This window comes from Microtus pennsylvanicus, chromosome 9 (assembly GCF_037038515.1).
Source record: "Microtus pennsylvanicus isolate mMicPen1 chromosome 9, mMicPen1.hap1, whole genome shotgun sequence".
Taxonomy (NCBI): domain Eukaryota; kingdom Metazoa; phylum Chordata; class Mammalia; order Rodentia; family Cricetidae; genus Microtus; species Microtus pennsylvanicus.
In genome coordinates this window covers 38,577,193-38,595,685 of record NC_134587.1, presented here as the reverse complement: position 1 = coordinate 38,595,685, position 18,493 = coordinate 38,577,193, and the positions used below count along the sequence as shown (strand labels likewise).

At 47.2% G+C, this 18,493-nt stretch overlaps 1 protein-coding gene across 1 annotated transcript in view; it reads left to right on the top strand.

Moving 5' to 3' along the window:
- Nucleotides 1-201: 201 nt before the first annotated feature.
- The window catches only part of Pax8 (paired box 8), a 59,894-nt gene continuing 41,602 nt past the window's right edge, over nt 202-18,493 (top strand). Inside the window, exons 1-2 of the mRNA XM_075985322.1 lie at nt 202-324; nt 672-782. Coding sequence (XP_075841437.1) covers nt 758-782 — 25 coding nt within the window. The 5' untranslated portion in view covers nt 202-324; nt 672-757. The remainder of the gene's footprint in view (nt 325-671; nt 783-18,493) is intronic.

Here is an 18,493-nt window from a genome sequence, read left to right as displayed (position 1 = left end):
TTCCAGGCCTGCTGAGTTAGGACTCAGCCGCCCTCTCTTCCCTCTGCTGGAAACAGAAGCTCCAGCGAATGTTTCTAACTCCTGAGTCCACTCAGCCATGTCCCCCTTGCAAAATCCTCCCCTTCCCTCACCCCCCTGCACCCAGCCAGCCAATCCGCGGCCTGAGAGCCTCGCCAGACACATCTCCCAGGGCCTCGGCGGGATAAAACTGGTTGGCGATGCCAGGTGGATGGGAGCAAACTTCAGAAGGAAGAAGAGACGCCTGGGCCCTGGGCAATCTCAGGGGCAGACCCAGGCAGAGAGGGCCTGAGGCCAGCCGGCCAGGTATGTTGCCTAGGGGCTAGGAGGGAGCAGGCTGGGAAACAGCTGGCCTGTGAGAAAGGAGAGGGTCCCAAGAAGAAGAGAAGCCTTTTCCTTCTCAAGTTAAGTGATGAGGCAGGGGCGATAGAGGGATGGGGTACCTGGCGGGAGTTTGGGGCTTCCTCCGTGCATTCCTAACTATGAATCCTCCCAATAAGCACATTCGCTAGGCCAGACTGAGGTTGGTCTCACTTCAGCCAAAAAAATATTCCCTACTCTTGGCACTCAAGGGGAGTCAAAAGACCTAGCTTGGGAAGGGGATGTGGAGTTGGGGCCTCAAGTCTCATGTCCTTTGCCCTGGGTTTATGCAGGGTAGCAGCGTGGCTGCTGGCGCCGCCAGAACCTGCGTAAGAAAGCCGCGAGTGTTCCGCAGGCTGCTGCGAGCGACTCCCTGGCGATGCCTCACAACTCCATCAGATCCGGTAAGGACCGCAAAGGGGCCAGGACCCCCAGCCCTCCAGCCGCCGTGCGTCGGTGTGTGCGCTTGGCCGGGTAGGGCGAGAGAGCTCACGCTCCAGGCTGGCGGGACCCACCTGTGTGGGGGCACAGCTGGGGGCGCCTCGGGCCTGGCTCTCCACTGGGGGCCACCTTGCTGCTCTCCAGTTCTTGGGTCTCCCTTTGCCCAAGCTGTCCTTTGCCGGCCTTGGTTTCTGAGAACCACAGGAAGCAATGAGGGGTTAACTGTGGGGTCACAAGGGTTGTCCTTTGAGCCCCCCCCCCCCAACCATCTTGCACAGCCATTGGACAGGGTGGATATCCTGTACGCTCTTGGGCCTTAGGCCAAGCAGATTCTAGACTTGCCACGACCCCTATTTTTTGATCTCTAGGTGCACGCAGTTCTTCTCAAGACTCCTTAGGGCTCCGTGAGCCCTCCCCCCACCCCTGCATGTTTCGTCCCACGGAAAAAAAGGAGTCTGAGCATTGGGGTGTCTGGGAACGGTGGCGCACTATGGTGCTTCTGGGTGCTTTCCTACCTGCCTTGAGCCAGGCAGGGACCCAAGCTCAAGGCTTCCACTGGCGCAGACTAATGCCGGCCGCCAAAAGATTCCAATTTTCCTCCCCCACCTGCGTCCCAGCCCAGGGCCTTCAAAAGCTCCCAAGCTCCCTGCAGCTGTGCCTGATCCACCCGCTCGCGGCTGGGGTCAGGGTGTACTTGGGGAAGGAGCCCCTAGGGTCCAGGCTGGCGAGCGTGGTGGACGCCCGCCACCCAGTCGCACGGCCAGTGCGGACAGCGGGCGGAGGCGCGACTCGGCCCGCGGTGATGGATGGAGCCAGGTCGGGCGCGAGGAAAGCGATTTATGGGGCCAGGGCGCATCGCGATCGATTTGGGCCGGCCAAGTGAGAGGAAATCAATATTTCAGATGAATTCTCCGCGAATATGAAGTCGCGCTCAGCAAACGGGACATTTGTTATAATAAGGAGGGTCGGATCCCGTGCGCTGCGCGGCTGAGATCTTTATTTAGCTGCCAGGGTCAGACCGTGCGGCGCAGTCTCGGCTGGGAGGGCCCGGAACTCTCTGGAAGGGACACCACCAAACCCCTAGGGCGCAGAAAGGCTTCCTAACCCCTTTGGTTGTAAAGCAGTGGAGGAGACAGCAAGATGCTCACCCCCGCCCCGCTCCCAAAGTGGGACCCTAACGATCTTAGCCGCCCTGGCCAACTTGGGGCAGCTTCAGCGACTGCGGCGTGGACACCTCCATGCGCTTCCCTGGCGCCATCAGTGAAGCTGCCTAGCACCCCTGATCCGGCTGCTCCTGGTGACCCAGCGCGCCTCTGTGCCACTTTCCGAGGCCAGGGCAAGATTTTAGCCCCTTAGTCTTTAGTCAGACTGGCGTAAGACACTGAACATCGCCTCCGCCTCCGGAGCTGGGTGGTTTTCCAGGCCCAGCGGGGTCCGGCTGCTGCTAACAGCTCTGGCTAGGCTTTTGGTGATTCCGGGTTTACTCTGCTTCGACCTCCTCCTGACCTTTCCGTTGGTGACAAGAGTGGGCACTCACAGACTTCGAATTCACGAGGATGAGCGAGACTCTTCTCAGTCGCCGCTTAAGAAATAAGAGTGTCAGAATTTTCCCGGTTTGGCTTGTTTTCGTTCTAAAAGCACCCCTTAGAACAAATGAAGATAAAAATAAAAAAAGAAAAGGCGAGAGGCACGATTTACCTTTACTTTATTCTCAGTCAATGACTGCCCCAGTTGCCGAAAGAAAGGCTCCTTTCCTATCAGCTCAGATATAGATCGCCCTTGGGTGTGAGTGCCTCCCTTCTGTCTCCCGCCACACCAGGTAGTTTTCTGTCCGAGAAAGCCAAAGGAGGCTCTTTTTCACCCTCCTCCAAACAAAAGAAGAAATAAAACCGCGAAGGAGAGGACGAGGGACTTTTTCCATCCATACCACGACTTTTTAAAAGATGAAAAATGCCCAAAGGAACCCTAATAGTTAAAATCTGTTCCGCATTTCTCTCCTGATCCCTGTGCAGGCAAAGCTGAGCCAGAGATGCTCGTTTTTCTAATCATTTGTGTGACGTGGTGTCCCTTATTTAGAGAGGAATTCGTAGCTGACCCTTTTTGTCTTTTGTTTTGTTTTGTTTTTTTTGAAAAGACCATTCTTCAGGTTTAGCGGCTGGTCCACAATTCTGCTGGCACCTCAATTTCTGCCTGCGACTGTGGAGTCTGAGGGTTTAAGTTTTCTGCGGAGCAGACTCCAAAGCGCAAGAGTCCTCTTGGGCTTTTGCCAGGCCAGATCCCCTGGTCCAGCCATGCTCGCTGCTCAGCAAAAGTTTTCTTCGCACTGTCGCTCCCCTTTCACCCTCCTCTCAAGCCGGGCTAATCGGGTCTTGCAGAAAGGTCTTAATATCTTTACAGCTTTATTCTCAAGGATAGTTCGTGCTGTGAGTGAATTATTTTGATATCGCGTTGGGCTGAGCGTTCGATAAATCCGCAGGATTTTTTGTTGCACCGGGGGACAAAATTCTCTAAAAGCAGAAGCATTAAAAAAAAAAAAGAAAAAGAAAGTTGCGTGAAGAATGATCGGTGCCACTTATATATTAAAAACGTAAATAATGTTTCCACGAAGAGGAGAGTTTGGTTTAAAAAAAAAGCGAGCAGATTGTCACTAAAAGTAATATTCAAAAAAACTCGTGGAGAAACTCTTCCCCTCCGTTCCTCCGGAAACATATTATTCTAGCGGTGGATGAGATCAAGGGAAGGAACTAAGTTGCCTTTAAACACCTACAGCTGGGAAAGGGGTGGGAAAAAAAAACCCATTGGAAAGAATCTGTTTCCTTCCAGGTTTCTTGCCTGGCTTAGGGGGAAGAAAAAAGAAAAGAAAAAGGTTTTCTTGAGAGGTGAAGCGGTGTCCAGGAACATAAAGAGGTATTGGGGTTCCTCAATTCATCTTTGTTTCAGGATGGTCCAGCTTCCCATCCTCGCAAGTTAATTAGGAGATAATTTAGTTGCCTTGCGAATTAGTTTTAAGATAAGTATCTTTTCAAGCCGTTGTCACTTTAATTGCCCCACTGATTGATAAGAAGTAATTATTTCTAATTGACACTTTTTTGATGTCTATTGGAAGCATTTATTTGAGACCTTTCTGAAGTAAAAAGAAAGTTAATTAATTTTTATCAATCTACACCTAAAAGGACAAAGTACTCGAAGAAAACAAAATAAAAATCAATACCGTGTAATTTTTAATTATTAAGAATCATTTTTGCTTGAAGGAGATCTTCTGTTAATATATGAAATCAGAACATTGTTTGACAGTCTCAAATCTCCCATTTCAGTGTGTGCAACTATTATGGGCATACGTTTTCTGTGGATAAATTTATTAGGTCTTTGTGCAACAACTTCATTTGGATCAGGTTCCCTCTGCTTTGTGGGGTTTGTTTTGTTGTTTTTTTTGTAAAATCAATGAAAGTTGGAATGCTCTGAATAGATAAAAATCAGTTTTTTGTTAGTAGCTAATTTTGAGTATGATTTACTAACAGCCTTCCTGGCTCTCTGTAATTATTGACGGAGCTGGGTGGAAAGGTGAAACTTTACTTATGGTGGGTGATACATGCTGTCTCATACCTAAACCTTGGAGTAAGCAGTTTAATCATTGACCCCCAAGACATTGTACTGCGAAAGAGAAAAATGCGGGAAATAAAGAAACAGAAAAATAAAATAAAGAAAAGGATAAAGTGAAAATAGGAACGGGGTGGGGGAGAGGGAGGGCAGGGGATGGTTGGAAGAGATGAAGGTACACCATTTACTTTGGGAAGAAGGTGGCCCAGTGCAGGCGACTGGGATTCTTGATTTAAAGGGTAAATTGAAATCCTGATTTTGGAACTCATTCTTTTGAACATATACACTCTCCCACAGTTCCTGAGCCATCCCTCAACACTGCTCCAGGCTCCTTCTTTTCTATGTTGAAAAGGAGCAAACTCTTGGGTAGCCAGCTGGTTAAGATATTGGGCATCTAGTTATCAAAGTTTTGATTTGAAAATCTGTGAAGAGAAACCCAAAACAATGTACATTGTGTTCTACGAACATGCATAAAGATTTGGATGTTGTTTTTATTTGTTCTGGAAGCCCCATCTCTGTTTGCATATTCGCGCTTCTCATTGGTAGGCTTGTGACTTATTGACATAAGATATTCCTGAATTAACCCCCCTCCCTCTCCCTTCTCTTACATACAGAAGCAAACACACACACACAATTGTGCACCTCAGGAAGAGAGGAATAGAATCATGTAAAATACGCTCATGTTAGGTTAATTTCAGCCAGTGTCTTTTCCAACCATTTATATGAAAAATAAAATCCTGTCTGCTTTTAATTCTGTTTCTCCAAGATTATGTGGAGCTGCAAGAATGAGGAAACATTTCAAATGAAAATGAAATTTAAGACGCACAAACAGCAGATAATATCACATACCAACCTCACTATGAGTGAAACTGGAAAAATATATAAATAATGCAAAAAAAATCAGCAAGGGAGAGTTTAGTGATGGAAAATTCCCCTGCAATTAAATGAAACAGTAATTTAGTGGAGATATGCCTGAATGAATTAGCATTTATTAATTGGCTTTCATAAAAACAGTGTGTGTGTGTGTGCACGCATGCACCTGCATGCACACACACAAGGGTAGTGTAGAAATTATAGATTCCTTGCAGGAAAAGTTGCTCAAATATTCATATCAAATCATGCCTTTGTCAAATTCTCTTTTTTTTGTGTATGTGAAAAATTTCAGTTCCTTTACTCTCAAGTTTCACCTGCACATAGGGTGTTTGCAGTAAGGGGAACCCATCAAGAACAGAAAGGATGAAGCTGCCTGCCCTCTTTTATTTCTAAACATGGAACCAAGGAGACACACATGGGTGTAGCTGATTACACTTTGCTTAGGAGCATTTAAACCAGATCAGAAAAAGAAAGAAGAAAGAAAGAAAGAAAGAAAGAAAAAAAGAAAGAAAGAAAGAAGGCTTTCTGCCTTCTCTGGGGCACAGCTAACCAAGGAGAGAAGGAGAGAAGGTTGCTTTGTGGTTTGGTCCTTACCCAGACTGCTAGAGCATCCTCCCCAGCTCAGGCAGGAACTAGAGTTTGCAGAGTGGACTGGGTACACGATGTGTTTACTCTCCCTCACCGCAGTTGGTCTGTCTTCATTCAGTTCTAAGCATTTTAAAGTCACTCTGCCAATGAGAAAAATCCCAGAGTTCTCAGTTGAGCTGCAGAGCTGCTTTGAGCTCTGAGAGTCTGAGAATGAGAGCCAGAAAATAAGAGAACCGTGTGTGTGTGTGTGTGTGTGTGTGTGTGTGTGTGTGTGTGTGTGTGTAAGACAGACAGAGAGAGAGACAGAGAGAGAGACAGAGAGAGAGACAGAGAGAGAGACAGACAGACAAAGAGGCAGACAGAGACAGACAGAGACAGACAGGCAGAGAGAGAGAGAGAGAGAGAGAGAGAGAGAGAGAGAGAGAGAGAGAGGTCAAAGGAGGGAGCACGGCCTGAGTTCCCATTCAAGACAGGGTTGTTTTGCCTGAGTTGATGCCTTGGTAGAAGCCGAGCCACTTCCCCTCCTGAGATCTTACTTCCTCCAGAGATAAAACTTCAGGGTCCAAAACTTGTTCTAAGAGAGTCAAACCCCATACTATGAATGTTTTTGGATTCAGGTGGCAATGCCTTACTTAGTCCAGGTTCTTTGGGAGAAGGGAATCAAGGCATATCAAATGTGTTCCAAGTCTGTTTCTAAGGCAATGTTAGATGGGTCTCTTTGAGGTTAAAAAGTACAAAGAATAATCGTCAGGGGGCTGGCTCTGGGCTCTAACCAACCCAACAGTTTTCCCCAACCCAACAGAGTAAATCTGGGATGGAATATCTGAAGCCAAACAGGTGGGAAGAGGCTTCCATCTTTTTTTTATCTGCACTAACAATGCTTCAAAGCGCATCTGTGAGGAGAGATGATAATTTTCTCACGTCCAGAGTTAGGCCAACCAACCTACTTGGATTTTCAACCACCCCTCAGTACACTCCCATGGCCTCATGGAGACCTGATGACCAAATGTTTATTTTTACAGGGGCCAGAAAAAAGAGATTCTTTATGGCAAGGTTTTTGGGTAAACTCTTCTTCATTCATGTCACTGAGTGGCAGCTTTGCCTCGACTGAAGATCTTTCCCAAGTCTGGGGTCTGGGTAGAAACCAACATCTTTGTCCAAGGATAAGGGTAGAGAAGTCGAGATGTCTCTCATGAACTCTAAAGTCCCTTTTCTGCATGAATTCCTAAGGATCCCACTCCATAGTTTCAAATACCACAAGAGATGCCAAGTGTGGTTAGGCTGTGCACAGCCATTCTTGCAGCCCCTCTTCTCCAAGCAATGCTCTTTTATGACCAAAGAAGGAGACACAGTCCCCCAGAGCCAAGTTTACTGTGGAACTTAGTGCCAGGAAGCTGAGATTTTCATCTCCCTGGACGGTTACAGGTGTGCCGCTATACTGAAAGCAAGTACATCCATCAACTCCTTTGAGTCTCATGACTTTGCCTGACAGGTCCTGCATGGATGTTTCTGTGGAAATGATGGGACCTCACGGGCAAGGAGGCAGATCTCAGTCCATTCCCTCTCCACCCAACATCCAGCTCATCAAAACCTGGTCGCAGTAGATGGCTGTTCACACTTGCACACTTGGTAGGAACTCAGTTGGAACACTAGGCGAGGAGATTGAAGCGCCTATACCAGCAAGGACTGTTAGAGCCTTCCGTCTGTCAGCTTGTTTTCCTCATCCATGTCCCCCAGTCTCTAGCAGCTAACTGAAGCGTGTTTGTCTGCAGCACGGGTCTGTCTTTCCATCTGCGATCTGAGGGAAGTGTTTCAGCTTTCCCAGCGCCTCTTGAAAGTTGCTGTAGGGAGATGGAGGGATCAGCCATTAGCCAAAGCGAAGGGAGGGGCCTTCCTTCAACACATTCCTCCGAAACAATCGAAACAATCGCCGCATCTCTGTCTGTACCGGAAGTGCCACCTTCGGGCACCTTAAAAAGTTGAGAGCCCACAGGAAGCTTCATTTCCTCCCACAGCAGCTCAAAGCCACATTGAGTCTGAGTGCCTAGGTTCACTTTCTGTGATAGAAATAGTTTTGATGTATCCAGGAAGGGCTAGTCCTGGGCATCCAATCTCCTGGCCACGTAGCTAGGACACTGGGCGCGGGGCACTTTCTCCAAGTTTAGTTTTGTTTCCTCTGCAGCTTCATCAGGGTCTCTCCCTCAGGGAGGCAGAGCCGAGGCTTCTGCTGCTGGGGAGCCTCTTCAGACGTTCCTTTTTAACCTCAGCTCAAAGTGGGGTTTGTTTTAATGTCTTCATTTAGCTGCCGAGCTGGCTGCAGTTTTTGTGATGGTTTTATTTAAGCAGAGGAACTGAAAGAAAGGGCATCTCCCCAATCTATAGCTCCTACTCCTTCTCTCTCCCTCTCTCCCCCTCCCCTATCTTCCTCCTTCCCTCCCCCCCCTCTTTCTTTCCCTCTCTCTTCCTCTTTCTGTCTTCGGTCACAATGGCCATTGGTTTTGTCTTTTTCACTTGTTTTTCTAATTGGCCTTGGAGTGACCTGACAGCACTAATTAGTCTGCTGGGACCCAGTGCCACCATCGGAAGAGGGCAGCAGACAGGTCTGGCTGAACGAGGCAGCTCAGAGGGAAATGGCTTAATCTGCTGTCATCCCATGAACTGTGTGTTTGCACACACCCAACCCTCTGTTTGGGTTGTCATTTTTATTCACTGGTGTCTCCAATATTTGAGGAAGACAGCAGCACTATTATCCCTGGGATAAGCCGGGGGGCTGTGAGGTGTCAAGAGGGTGAGGAGCTTACTGGATGACTGTGAAGCTAGGGTCCTATTCCAGACTCCCACCATGGAAGACTCTGTCCTGCAGGCAGCAGGAGGGGATAAACCCAGGAGCCTTTGTTCTTGACCTGGGGCCTCACTGTTTTCTTTCTGTGTGACCTTTGGGAAGTGTGTTGTCTTTTGGGGCTTGAATAATTTAATTGTATGAAATTGGGGAATGTTTTAGGGATTCTAGGAAGCAGTATATGTAAAACTAATGTCTTTAGATGAATATATGTTGAATATATCAATGTAAATATATTCAATATATTCAGGGCAATTATATATTGAATATATACATATTCAAAAGAAATTAATATCCTCAACATGGCACATGGTGGCTACTCAAGATTTCTTTCTTTTTCTTTTTTCTTTCTTCCTTTCTTCCTTTTCCACTTTTTTGAAATAGAGACTTTAAAAGAGGTGGCATACACCTTCAATCCCAGCACTCAGGAGGCAGAGGTAGGCAACTCTCTGTGAGTTCAAGGCTAACGTGGTCTACTGGGCAAGTTCCAGGACAAGCAGGAAACCCTATCTTGAAAAACAAAAATAAATAAATGAACATATAAATAAAAAATAAAGGTACTGGAGGATAGCATGAATTCCTGATGCCCCCCCCCGCCAATTTCTGAATGCTAGAATTATAGCAATAAGTCACCTTGACTGGATTATAAAGTGGTGGGGCTCAAACCCCAGGATTTCTGTATGCCAGGCAAGTACTTTATTAAAAAAATGGTTCCACATCATGGCCACCAGGGACTGAGTGTCCAGGACACATTTTCAGATATCACATTGTTTTAGCAAGTCTTCTGAGACTTCAAATGGAGAACGTGAAACCCAGAGCTGAAATGTTCTTTTGTAGATCTAGGAGAGACCTTTTCATATTCCACATAGACGAAACAGTAGACTCATCCTACAGGGATGTTGAGATGAAATACATGGATACCTGGGAAATGTCGGCTGAGATCCCCGCAGCCACTGTCAGCTGTCTCACGGTCCTACCTAGAAAACCATTCCTTGCCTCATTACAAGAAAGCTTAGTACTGGGAGCACTGAGCTTTTACTAGAATGCACTGCCTGTGGACTTTAGGTTGGAATCCAGAACATTCTAGGGCAGCGCTTCTCAACCTGTGAATCATGATCCCTTTGACAAACCTCTATCTCCAAAAATACATGCAGTACAATTCATAACAGTAGCAAAATTATAGGCACAACGTATCAACCAACATAATTTTATGGTTTGGGGTCACCACAACATGAGGAACTGTATTAAAGGGTCGCAGCCTTAGGAAGGCTGAGAACCGCTGCGCTAGGGTCTTGATGGAATCTTCCTGGGAGCCCTGTGCCTTTGCAGTTACGCTGTGTGTGCAGCGAAGGCAGGGCACGCAAACATTTGCCTTGGAGTCTTGTTTTTAATACAGACCCATACCACTTAGTTTTTAGAAATTTAAAGTCACCATTTTTCTGCGTTCTCCCCTTTTCTTCCCACCTCCCTCACTGTCCACCTCTGTCTTCTATTTTGCCACTTTGCGTAATAGCAATCCAGTTTGAGCCGGATGGCGAACCCTGGTTGACATTTAAGTCTTAGGAACTGAGTGCCAGTTGCTGACTTCAGCTTGGCGTCACGCCTTCATTCGAATATTTACTTGTTCTTGGGAAGCCTCAAAATGGAGGTGGCAATTATGGGTGACCATCCACACCCCCAGACCCATCGTATGATGGACATCTGATTCTGAGGCTGAGATGGAAGTAAGGAGGAGGGAACATCTGGAATCGGAGAGCCAGCCGTCTATTTCAACTTAACTATCTTACATGGACTGCCACCTACCATGTTCAGGGCACCATGCCAGCGATGGTGGCATCTGTGGCCAGGACAAAGAAGGAGAATGCCTGGGTTTTCGTTATGAAGACAGTTAGAGGTACCTACTCAGGGCAGGGAAACGGATTCTTGTGAATCGCTTTAAAGGGAACAAACCCATAGAACCAGGAGGGGGAATAAGCAGACAAAACAACTCAGGGGCAAGGCAAGGACAAACACTGGCAAACAGGTCAGTCGGGAGCACTGGGAAGCTCAGGTCATTTATCCTGAACAGCCACAAGAGAGCCGCCATATCATCACGGCTGACCGATAAACCCCCTGTGGCCATCTGGGGTCTGGTGGATTCCTGACGCGCTCTGCTCCAGAAAGCTTAGCCTGGGAGCCTGGATGGGACCAGCAGGCTCCAGGGAAGCTTACGCTGGAGTCTCATCTCCATATGGCTGAATATCTCAAAACGAGACAGAATTATAGGTGTCAGCATCATGAACAGATGCCCACTTCTGCAGAGCTGCAATGCGAGGCTCCACCAGCTGGAAGGCGTCCTTTGCCTGGGACTACTGGGGCTCCGCAGCACGTCCTGCTCCTGCCCAGGCTGCTCTTTGAATCCATCCGTCTTCAAGTTGTTCTCTGCATCACGCAGCGTAGACACAATGGTTCTTTCATTCGAACGCTGGCTCTGTTCTTGAGAAGTCTAGAAATGGAGGAGGTGGCAGTGGAGGGTGACTTATCCATCCATACTCATAGGCCCATCTTATTGACGTGCATCTCTTGCCAACCATCGCTGGTATCTGCAAACCTCTGATTGTTATTTTGCTGACCATTTTTCTGTGGCCGTCAATCTGCCCCACACAGACAGCACCCATCTTGAGCCCAGAGAGTCTAAGTTTCCCTTTGGTAAAGGATCAAAGGGTGTGACTAAAAAGCTGGCCTCAGGGTCACTCACGCCCAGCTTGATGCCCTTCCCAACTGCTAGTAGTAGATGCTCAGGTCTTCATCTTGTCAATCAACCACTTGTTGCCCATATCTGAGCTATCTTCAGCAGACCCACCACCTCTTGTAAAGCTTTCGATGATTCCTTCTTCTCCCCCAGCTCCCCCGTGACATCCTAGTGCTGTGTTTTATGGCTGGTTGTGGTCACTTTGCACATGGAATATTAATCTTTGTGGCTCCTACATGCTAGGCTTGAGCTATCGGAGGGTCTGTGGGGCCACTCACACACACATTACAAGAATTACATAGGATTTACTTACACTAAATAGTCCAACTAGCCCCAGAAGCCTTAATTAAGGTCAAGGGGAGTCCCAGATGTTGCAACAGGAGACCGAGGGTGTGCACACTTGGATTCGGGTCCGACAGTCCTTGTGTCAGATCGGGAACCTCTTCTCCAAAACCAGAATTCTCTCAAGTGACCTTGAGGTACACCCTAAAGTGTGGTGAGGGTGGAATGGAGGCTCTAAGATGAGAGAGTGTTGTCTGTGGCCTGTTCTGTGTGAGCAGAAGTTAGAAAATGGGAGGAAAGGGCCTCCCTCCCAGGCTGCAGTCCAGTGAGAGCTGCTGGGGTACACAGTCACCTAGGTGCACACATATTAACACACACATATTAACACAGAGACACACACACACACGTCTGGTACTCACACCTAATGGACACACACATGCAACCAGACCAGGAACTAGAGAGGGGTATAAAGGCACACAAGCCACTTTCTTGTGGGCTCACACAAGGGCACAGCCATTTCTGAGAATGACTGAGTGAGTGGCTACTTACATTGTATAGTCTGGGCACCTGAGCTTGGTCCTCCAGCTCGAATACACACACTCATATACATACCACATAAGCCGGCAGATATAAGTTTACACACAGACATGCACTACTACTTTCTTACACACATAAACACACTGGGAATAGGACTCTATGTGGCTTAGGAACCGCCCAGTGAAGACAGGTGATAGAGGGGACAGAGAAATCCCTCTGTTCTCAGAGACCCCAGGAGACTCAGCTGGGCAGTGACAGGTGTGACTGATGTTCCGGATGAATCTGTGGTTGTAAGGAGATGATAATAGATGGAGTGGGGATGGCGATTCCAAGCTACCCATGGCTTCTGCTCCATACTGTGGGGGCATTGGCGCATGGGGAAAGAGCCCGTACCACCTTGGTTTTTGTAGCTTATGACTTCAGATCTGAATCAAGGAATATGGTTTATCCAGCCATGTCCTAACACCCTGACCACCAGTCCCTTGCAAAGTTAGAGAACATGGATGGTCATGGAGGTTCAGTAGACACTCTGGGTTCAACATTATTTTTGTCAGCTGCAGCTCAGGGACAGGTGGCCATTTGGTAGTAGCCACCTCTCATCCCTAGCTCCCTGGAGTTCTTGGTGGATCTTCCTTGATCTGGATAAAGTCACTACTGGCAATTTTCTGAAGGACTTATTCTTTGTAGAATCCAGCTTCTTTTGTAACCCAAGGATGAAGCATTGAGCACACGTTGTCCAGGCAGAATCCCCTGCTCTGAAGAGGCCGTCATCTCTAAGGTTCTGCTCTGGTATAGAATTCTGGAGCAGCTCTTCCCCTTGGGACCCTTTGGCATCTGTCCCAAGCCTACTGCGCAAGCTACATCCCAAGCGTGTGCAGGTGTCTATTGGACAAAACCTGAAAGGGAACGGGGAAAGTTAACAAGTCTCAGGAGCACATGAGACCAAGATTGTTGAAAAAGCCACAGAGTCGTGCTTGTGATTGTCACCGGCAATATGATTTATTCGGAGAACAAGTAGTTACTGCTTTCATAAGTGATTCTCGGGCAGTGTTCTCTTGTAGGTGAGCAGGGGTGCACAGCCATACAACAGAGCCCAAAGTGCCAGCAGGGAACAGTGCATTTGTAGACAAAAATCCCTTCCGGTTGAAGGTGTAAGTTTTTCTACTTATGAACTTCTATGTCTGTTCTTTGGGACCCAGGATCTAGGATCTAATTCAGCAGTCCTCTCAAGCTCGCTGCTTCAAGGTGTTTATTGCGGCTCAATCTCTGGTCCTGACCAACTGCATGTCAGAATAGCTGGTATTGGTGCAAAGGGGAGCGTGTCTGGTGTCCACACAGAGGTTATACCACTCCAGTTGCATGAAATCATGAGATCCACATGCCTCTCTTCATCAGAAATCATCTCTGGGACTCACTCTGGTTTTTCCTAACAATGCCCTTTCTTTCTGGATACATGGCATAGTTCATACATGTTGGCGACTTATGGGGCTGAGGTGCTTTGGAATGGTAAGGCGGCAGCTGGAGCAGGGCCTCGCATTACTCAGCTGTGCTGGCATGTGCCCGCTCACCGGTTACATCTGCGCAAGTCCCTGTGGTCTCATTGTCTCAGCTCCCTGGTAAACCCCTAGTGTTGTTTCCTGTTGTCGTGATAAACTATCCCGACCAAAGCGGTTTAAAGGAGAAAGGGTTTGCTGGGTTCACAACTTCCATTGCAGGGAAGTTAAGGCATCGGACCCTTGAAGCTGTCAGTCACCTTACACCCACAGTCCGGAGCGACAAGCAATGAGTTAATGCATGCCTGCTAGCATTCAGCCTGCATTCTCCCCTTATACAATCCAGAATCCAGGGAGTGGTGCCAATCATGTTGGGTGGGTGTTCCTACCTCAATTAATGTAATTAAGACACCTGAACCCTTTCCCAAAGACAAATCCACAAGCTGGACTAACCTAGACAATCCTTTGTTGATACCCTCTTTCCAGATGATTTTAGATAGTGTCAAGTTGACAGCTGAAGCTAATCGTCACAGCACCTAGGGCCAGGAGGTGTCTCCTTGAGATTTCCTCTGAAGGTCTTGTCATCCCTGAAGAGTCCCTCCCAGAAACCCGTAGATGTCATAGTTTCTTTTGTCTCCTTCTGGAGTGCACACACATATTGGTCCACTCTCTGGGAAGACTCCTAGTCCCAGATCTCCATCCTCCCAGGGGAGCCTCTTACTGGCCCATTTCTCTGCCTCGTAGATGCTCAGCCAGTACCTCGTGTCTCAAAGGTTGGGTTCCAGCTTGTGTAGAAACATCTCCATACCTCTTCGCTCTCTGGCTCTGACACCTTATTCCCTCTGCATTGCTCCCTTTGCTGCCCAGAGCTGGTTCTGTAAATCCATCGGCAGGGCCCTTTGGTATTTAATTCCACTGCCCAAATCTTCTCCGTGTGCCTTATTGATTATATATATTCCCAGGCCAGGCCATGCAAGGCCCAGGTTTTAATTCTAAATAATTTTAAGCAGGATTACCATTAAACCATTAATTTAAACAAGTGAATACCTACTAGGTCCTTCAGCATAGTAGGCAAGGAGAAAGTGGCACTTGGTGGGCTGGGACAAAGCTGCTGAAGGGGATAGCAGCAATAGTAGCAGGATTCATTCTCTCCAGAATCCAGCCTCCTGGTCCCCAAAGATGAAGCCTTGAGGACCGAGAGTCTGAGGGCTGCCTCAGGCAGTATCCCCAAGACTGGACACCTTTGCCATCATGCTGACATTCTAGAGATAGAAAAGCAAAGTGGACTTTTATCTACAGCCAAAGAAAGAAAAGACTTCAGTCCACACGGACACAAAATGCTGAGCAAGGAGGAGAAGTCACAGGCTAAACTGTGACTTGTGGATGTAGCTGAGGGAGGGCCAAAGGTGAAGTAGCCCAAGGTAGCCCAAGCAGAGGTGGGGGAATTCTAGGGTGTGTGTCCTTGTGAAGGAGCTGGCAATGGGAAGATGGATGATCAGAGAGGGTACAGAGCAGTCACGGGAGATTTAACAAAGCCAGGATGGGACATTCGTTCTATTCTGCCGTCCTCAAGCCTGCTTACAGAGCATTTGACCGGCCTCTTCAGGAAACTTCCATCCTTGCCTCACTGACTTCACATTTCTGTGTTTGGCACTTCTTATGTACCTCCCCACCCACCCCTGCTCTCTTGCCAGAGTCTTTTAGATGTTGTGATGTTTTTATTAAGGGAGCAGCTGTGGCAGGACGTTTGGATAGCTAGATTATTCATGTTATCAAAATGTTTTGATTTCTCTCCTCTCCTGGAATCATTCCAGAAAAACTTAGCCTGGTGATTTTCCAGAATTATCTTGGATCCTTGCTTGTACTTCCTTTTAATGCATTTATTACCATATTTTTTTTTTGGTCAACTGCTAGTATAGGATCTGAGACACTCCCTTCCATCTGCCCGCTGTATTTCCCAGGATTTCTCTATGCAAACCCGTGTCTCAGCAAACTCGTCATTGTTTCCAACACACACATACATGAATATTCCCACTTCCAGACCTTTGCTGGTAAGACGACAGCCTCCTGGTCATGTCCCTCTTGCCATAATTTAACAACTCTTAGCTCAAGTTCTGCCATTTTCAATGAGACTGTCAGATACCCCAAAACTTTAGTGACTGTCCTGTCTTGTCTGTCTTCCTCTTCCATCTGCTCCGTTCCCTTCTCCAGCACTCAATTTCCATTATTAACAAATACTCTTTAGCTTTTTGACTGTGGTGTCCTGTCTCTGAGTTAGATGAAAGTAAAAACCCTTCCAAACCTTTCAATCGCCCAGCACATGGTATAGAATCCTACGTGGAGTGAGCACCCCGTGAATATCTGTGTGGGTGATTTCCACTTAATTCTCCAATAACATGTATTATTGTTTTATTAACTGACTGAAGGTTTTCCAGTGTGAAGCATACCTGATTCTTTCCACACGATACGATGTAATTATTTTTCAATTTGTTTTTATAATAAATGACAACCAGGAGACTGAGGAGAAAGGAGTGCAGCCCTCTGGAGAAATTGCTGTGGCTCCCAAGGCTTGAGCCCTCAGTCCCTGCTCCGGGGAGGTCAAATGCAGCACAGCGTAGCCAGGTTGAACTACAAAGACCGCTCTAAGTTGCAAACAGGGGCAGTTCTGACCCAGGGGCCTACCTGGTGAACACAGGCTGTCAGCAGAGTGGTTGGTTAGATTACAGACAAGCACTCCTATGAGGATAGGGGATTTCTAGATTCTTGTTGGCTAAAACTCAAACGACAGCCAATACCTGGCATGTAGGTATGTAGTCAAGTGCTTAACAAGAATTTGCTGATTCAAAGAAGCAGCTTCCTCTTTCCTTCCTCCCCTTTTCTAGTCCAACCCCTCCTCCTCATTTTCCTTTTCCACTTCTCCCTTTCTTTCCCTCTTCTTCCCTTCCTCTCTTTCTCTGCCTCTTTTCCTTCACCACTCCCAACTCTATTCTTCGCACTGAGAGATTATTTCAGTAGATCACCGCTACAGTGTGCAAGTTGGTTTGACCACACAGATTCGTGTGTTAGAGGCTTAGTCTCTGTCATGGTTAATTTTCATAGTCAACTCAACTGACTTTAGAATTCTCGTGAAAATACACCTCTGAGACTATGTGAGTGTTTCCAGAAAGATTTACCCGAAGAAGGAAGATCCACCCCAACTGGGGATAGCACCATTCCATAGACCAAACTAAAAGAAGAGATCAAGTTGAACATGAGTACTCACCTCTGCTTCCTGACTGTGGACTCAGTATGAGCAGATACCTCATATTCCTGGCATGCCCACAGTCCCAAGTGTAATGGTGTCAGGCAGTGATGGGACCATCGGAGATGGAGCCTAAGAACAGGACTTACTTAGCTCATGGGTGCACCTCCATATTTATCTCAGGGACGTGGGTTTCAGGAATGGGTTGGTTATATAACAGCTGGTATAACTTGAGGCTACTCCGTGAATTTGGCATCTTCTCTATGTACTCTAGCAGGACCCTGTCTAACACAGAGCAAGAGAAGAGATGTATGCTGGGAATTTGCTATGCCAATTCACTGATGTTCTTCTATGGGGAAAAACTCCCACTACAAGATGGAAGGATCAAGAATAAGGACCAGGTGGTGGCTTGGCAGGGAGACCGTGATGCTAGGAGATGTGGGTGTGATGTTTAAAGGGGCTTCTCCCAGAGTCTTGCTTAAACTTGCTGGACTAGAGGGCCCTTTAGAGCAAAGCTAGGACACAGCCAAATGACTCAGAGTATTCCACAGGGGCCTTCCCACCCGCTATGTTCAATTCAGAGTTAAAACACCATTGAGGAGGATGGACAGGTGACTTAGCAGTGAGGAGAACTAGCTCCCAGAGGACACAGGTTCAATTCCCAGCACCTGTATGGTGGCTCACAACCTTGTGAAACTCCAGGTCCAAGAGATATGAATGACACCCTCTTCTAGCCTCTGCCGTCACCAGGCGTACCACAAGATGCACAAACATACATTAGGCAAAAACACATCTATAATCCCAGCACTTTGGAGGCCGAGACAAGAGGATCGTGAGGTCAAGGCCAGCCTGGGTAACATAGCAAGACATATATCTATGGAAACACAGCTGAAACAAAAAACAAGAACAAAACAAAACAAAAGCCTACCTGTTTGTATGTTAGTTTGCTAGGGCTGTGCTGACAGAAGAGACCAACAAGATGGCGCAAACACCATACATGTCTTAGCGCACAGTTCTGGAGGTCAGGAGCTTCAAGCCAAGATGTTACCAGAGTTACTGCCTTCTTCCTTCCTAGTTACCAGTGTGCTGGCCATCTCTGGTGTCCCTTGGCTCACGGCAGCATAGCTTCAGTCTTCACACGGTCTCCCTCTCTGCCTATTTCTGTGTCCTATTTATACTGCTATGTATGGCATGATCATAGCAGATGAACGCCCATCTTAATGATATAGCTGCAAAGATTCTGTTTCCAAGTAAAATTACATGATGAAACACTGAGGGTTAGGACACATATGAATTTGATGAACAGGGCACCATTCAGCTCATAACGTGTAAATACCATGTGTAGGGGTTTCGCTCAGCACCCCCCCAACCCTGACTTTACCAGTAGCTTGTGACAACTAGATTTTTGATATTTATTATATTTTATATTATATAATATTATATATGATATTTTTATATTTATTTATTTATTTGTTTGTTTATTTATTTTTTTG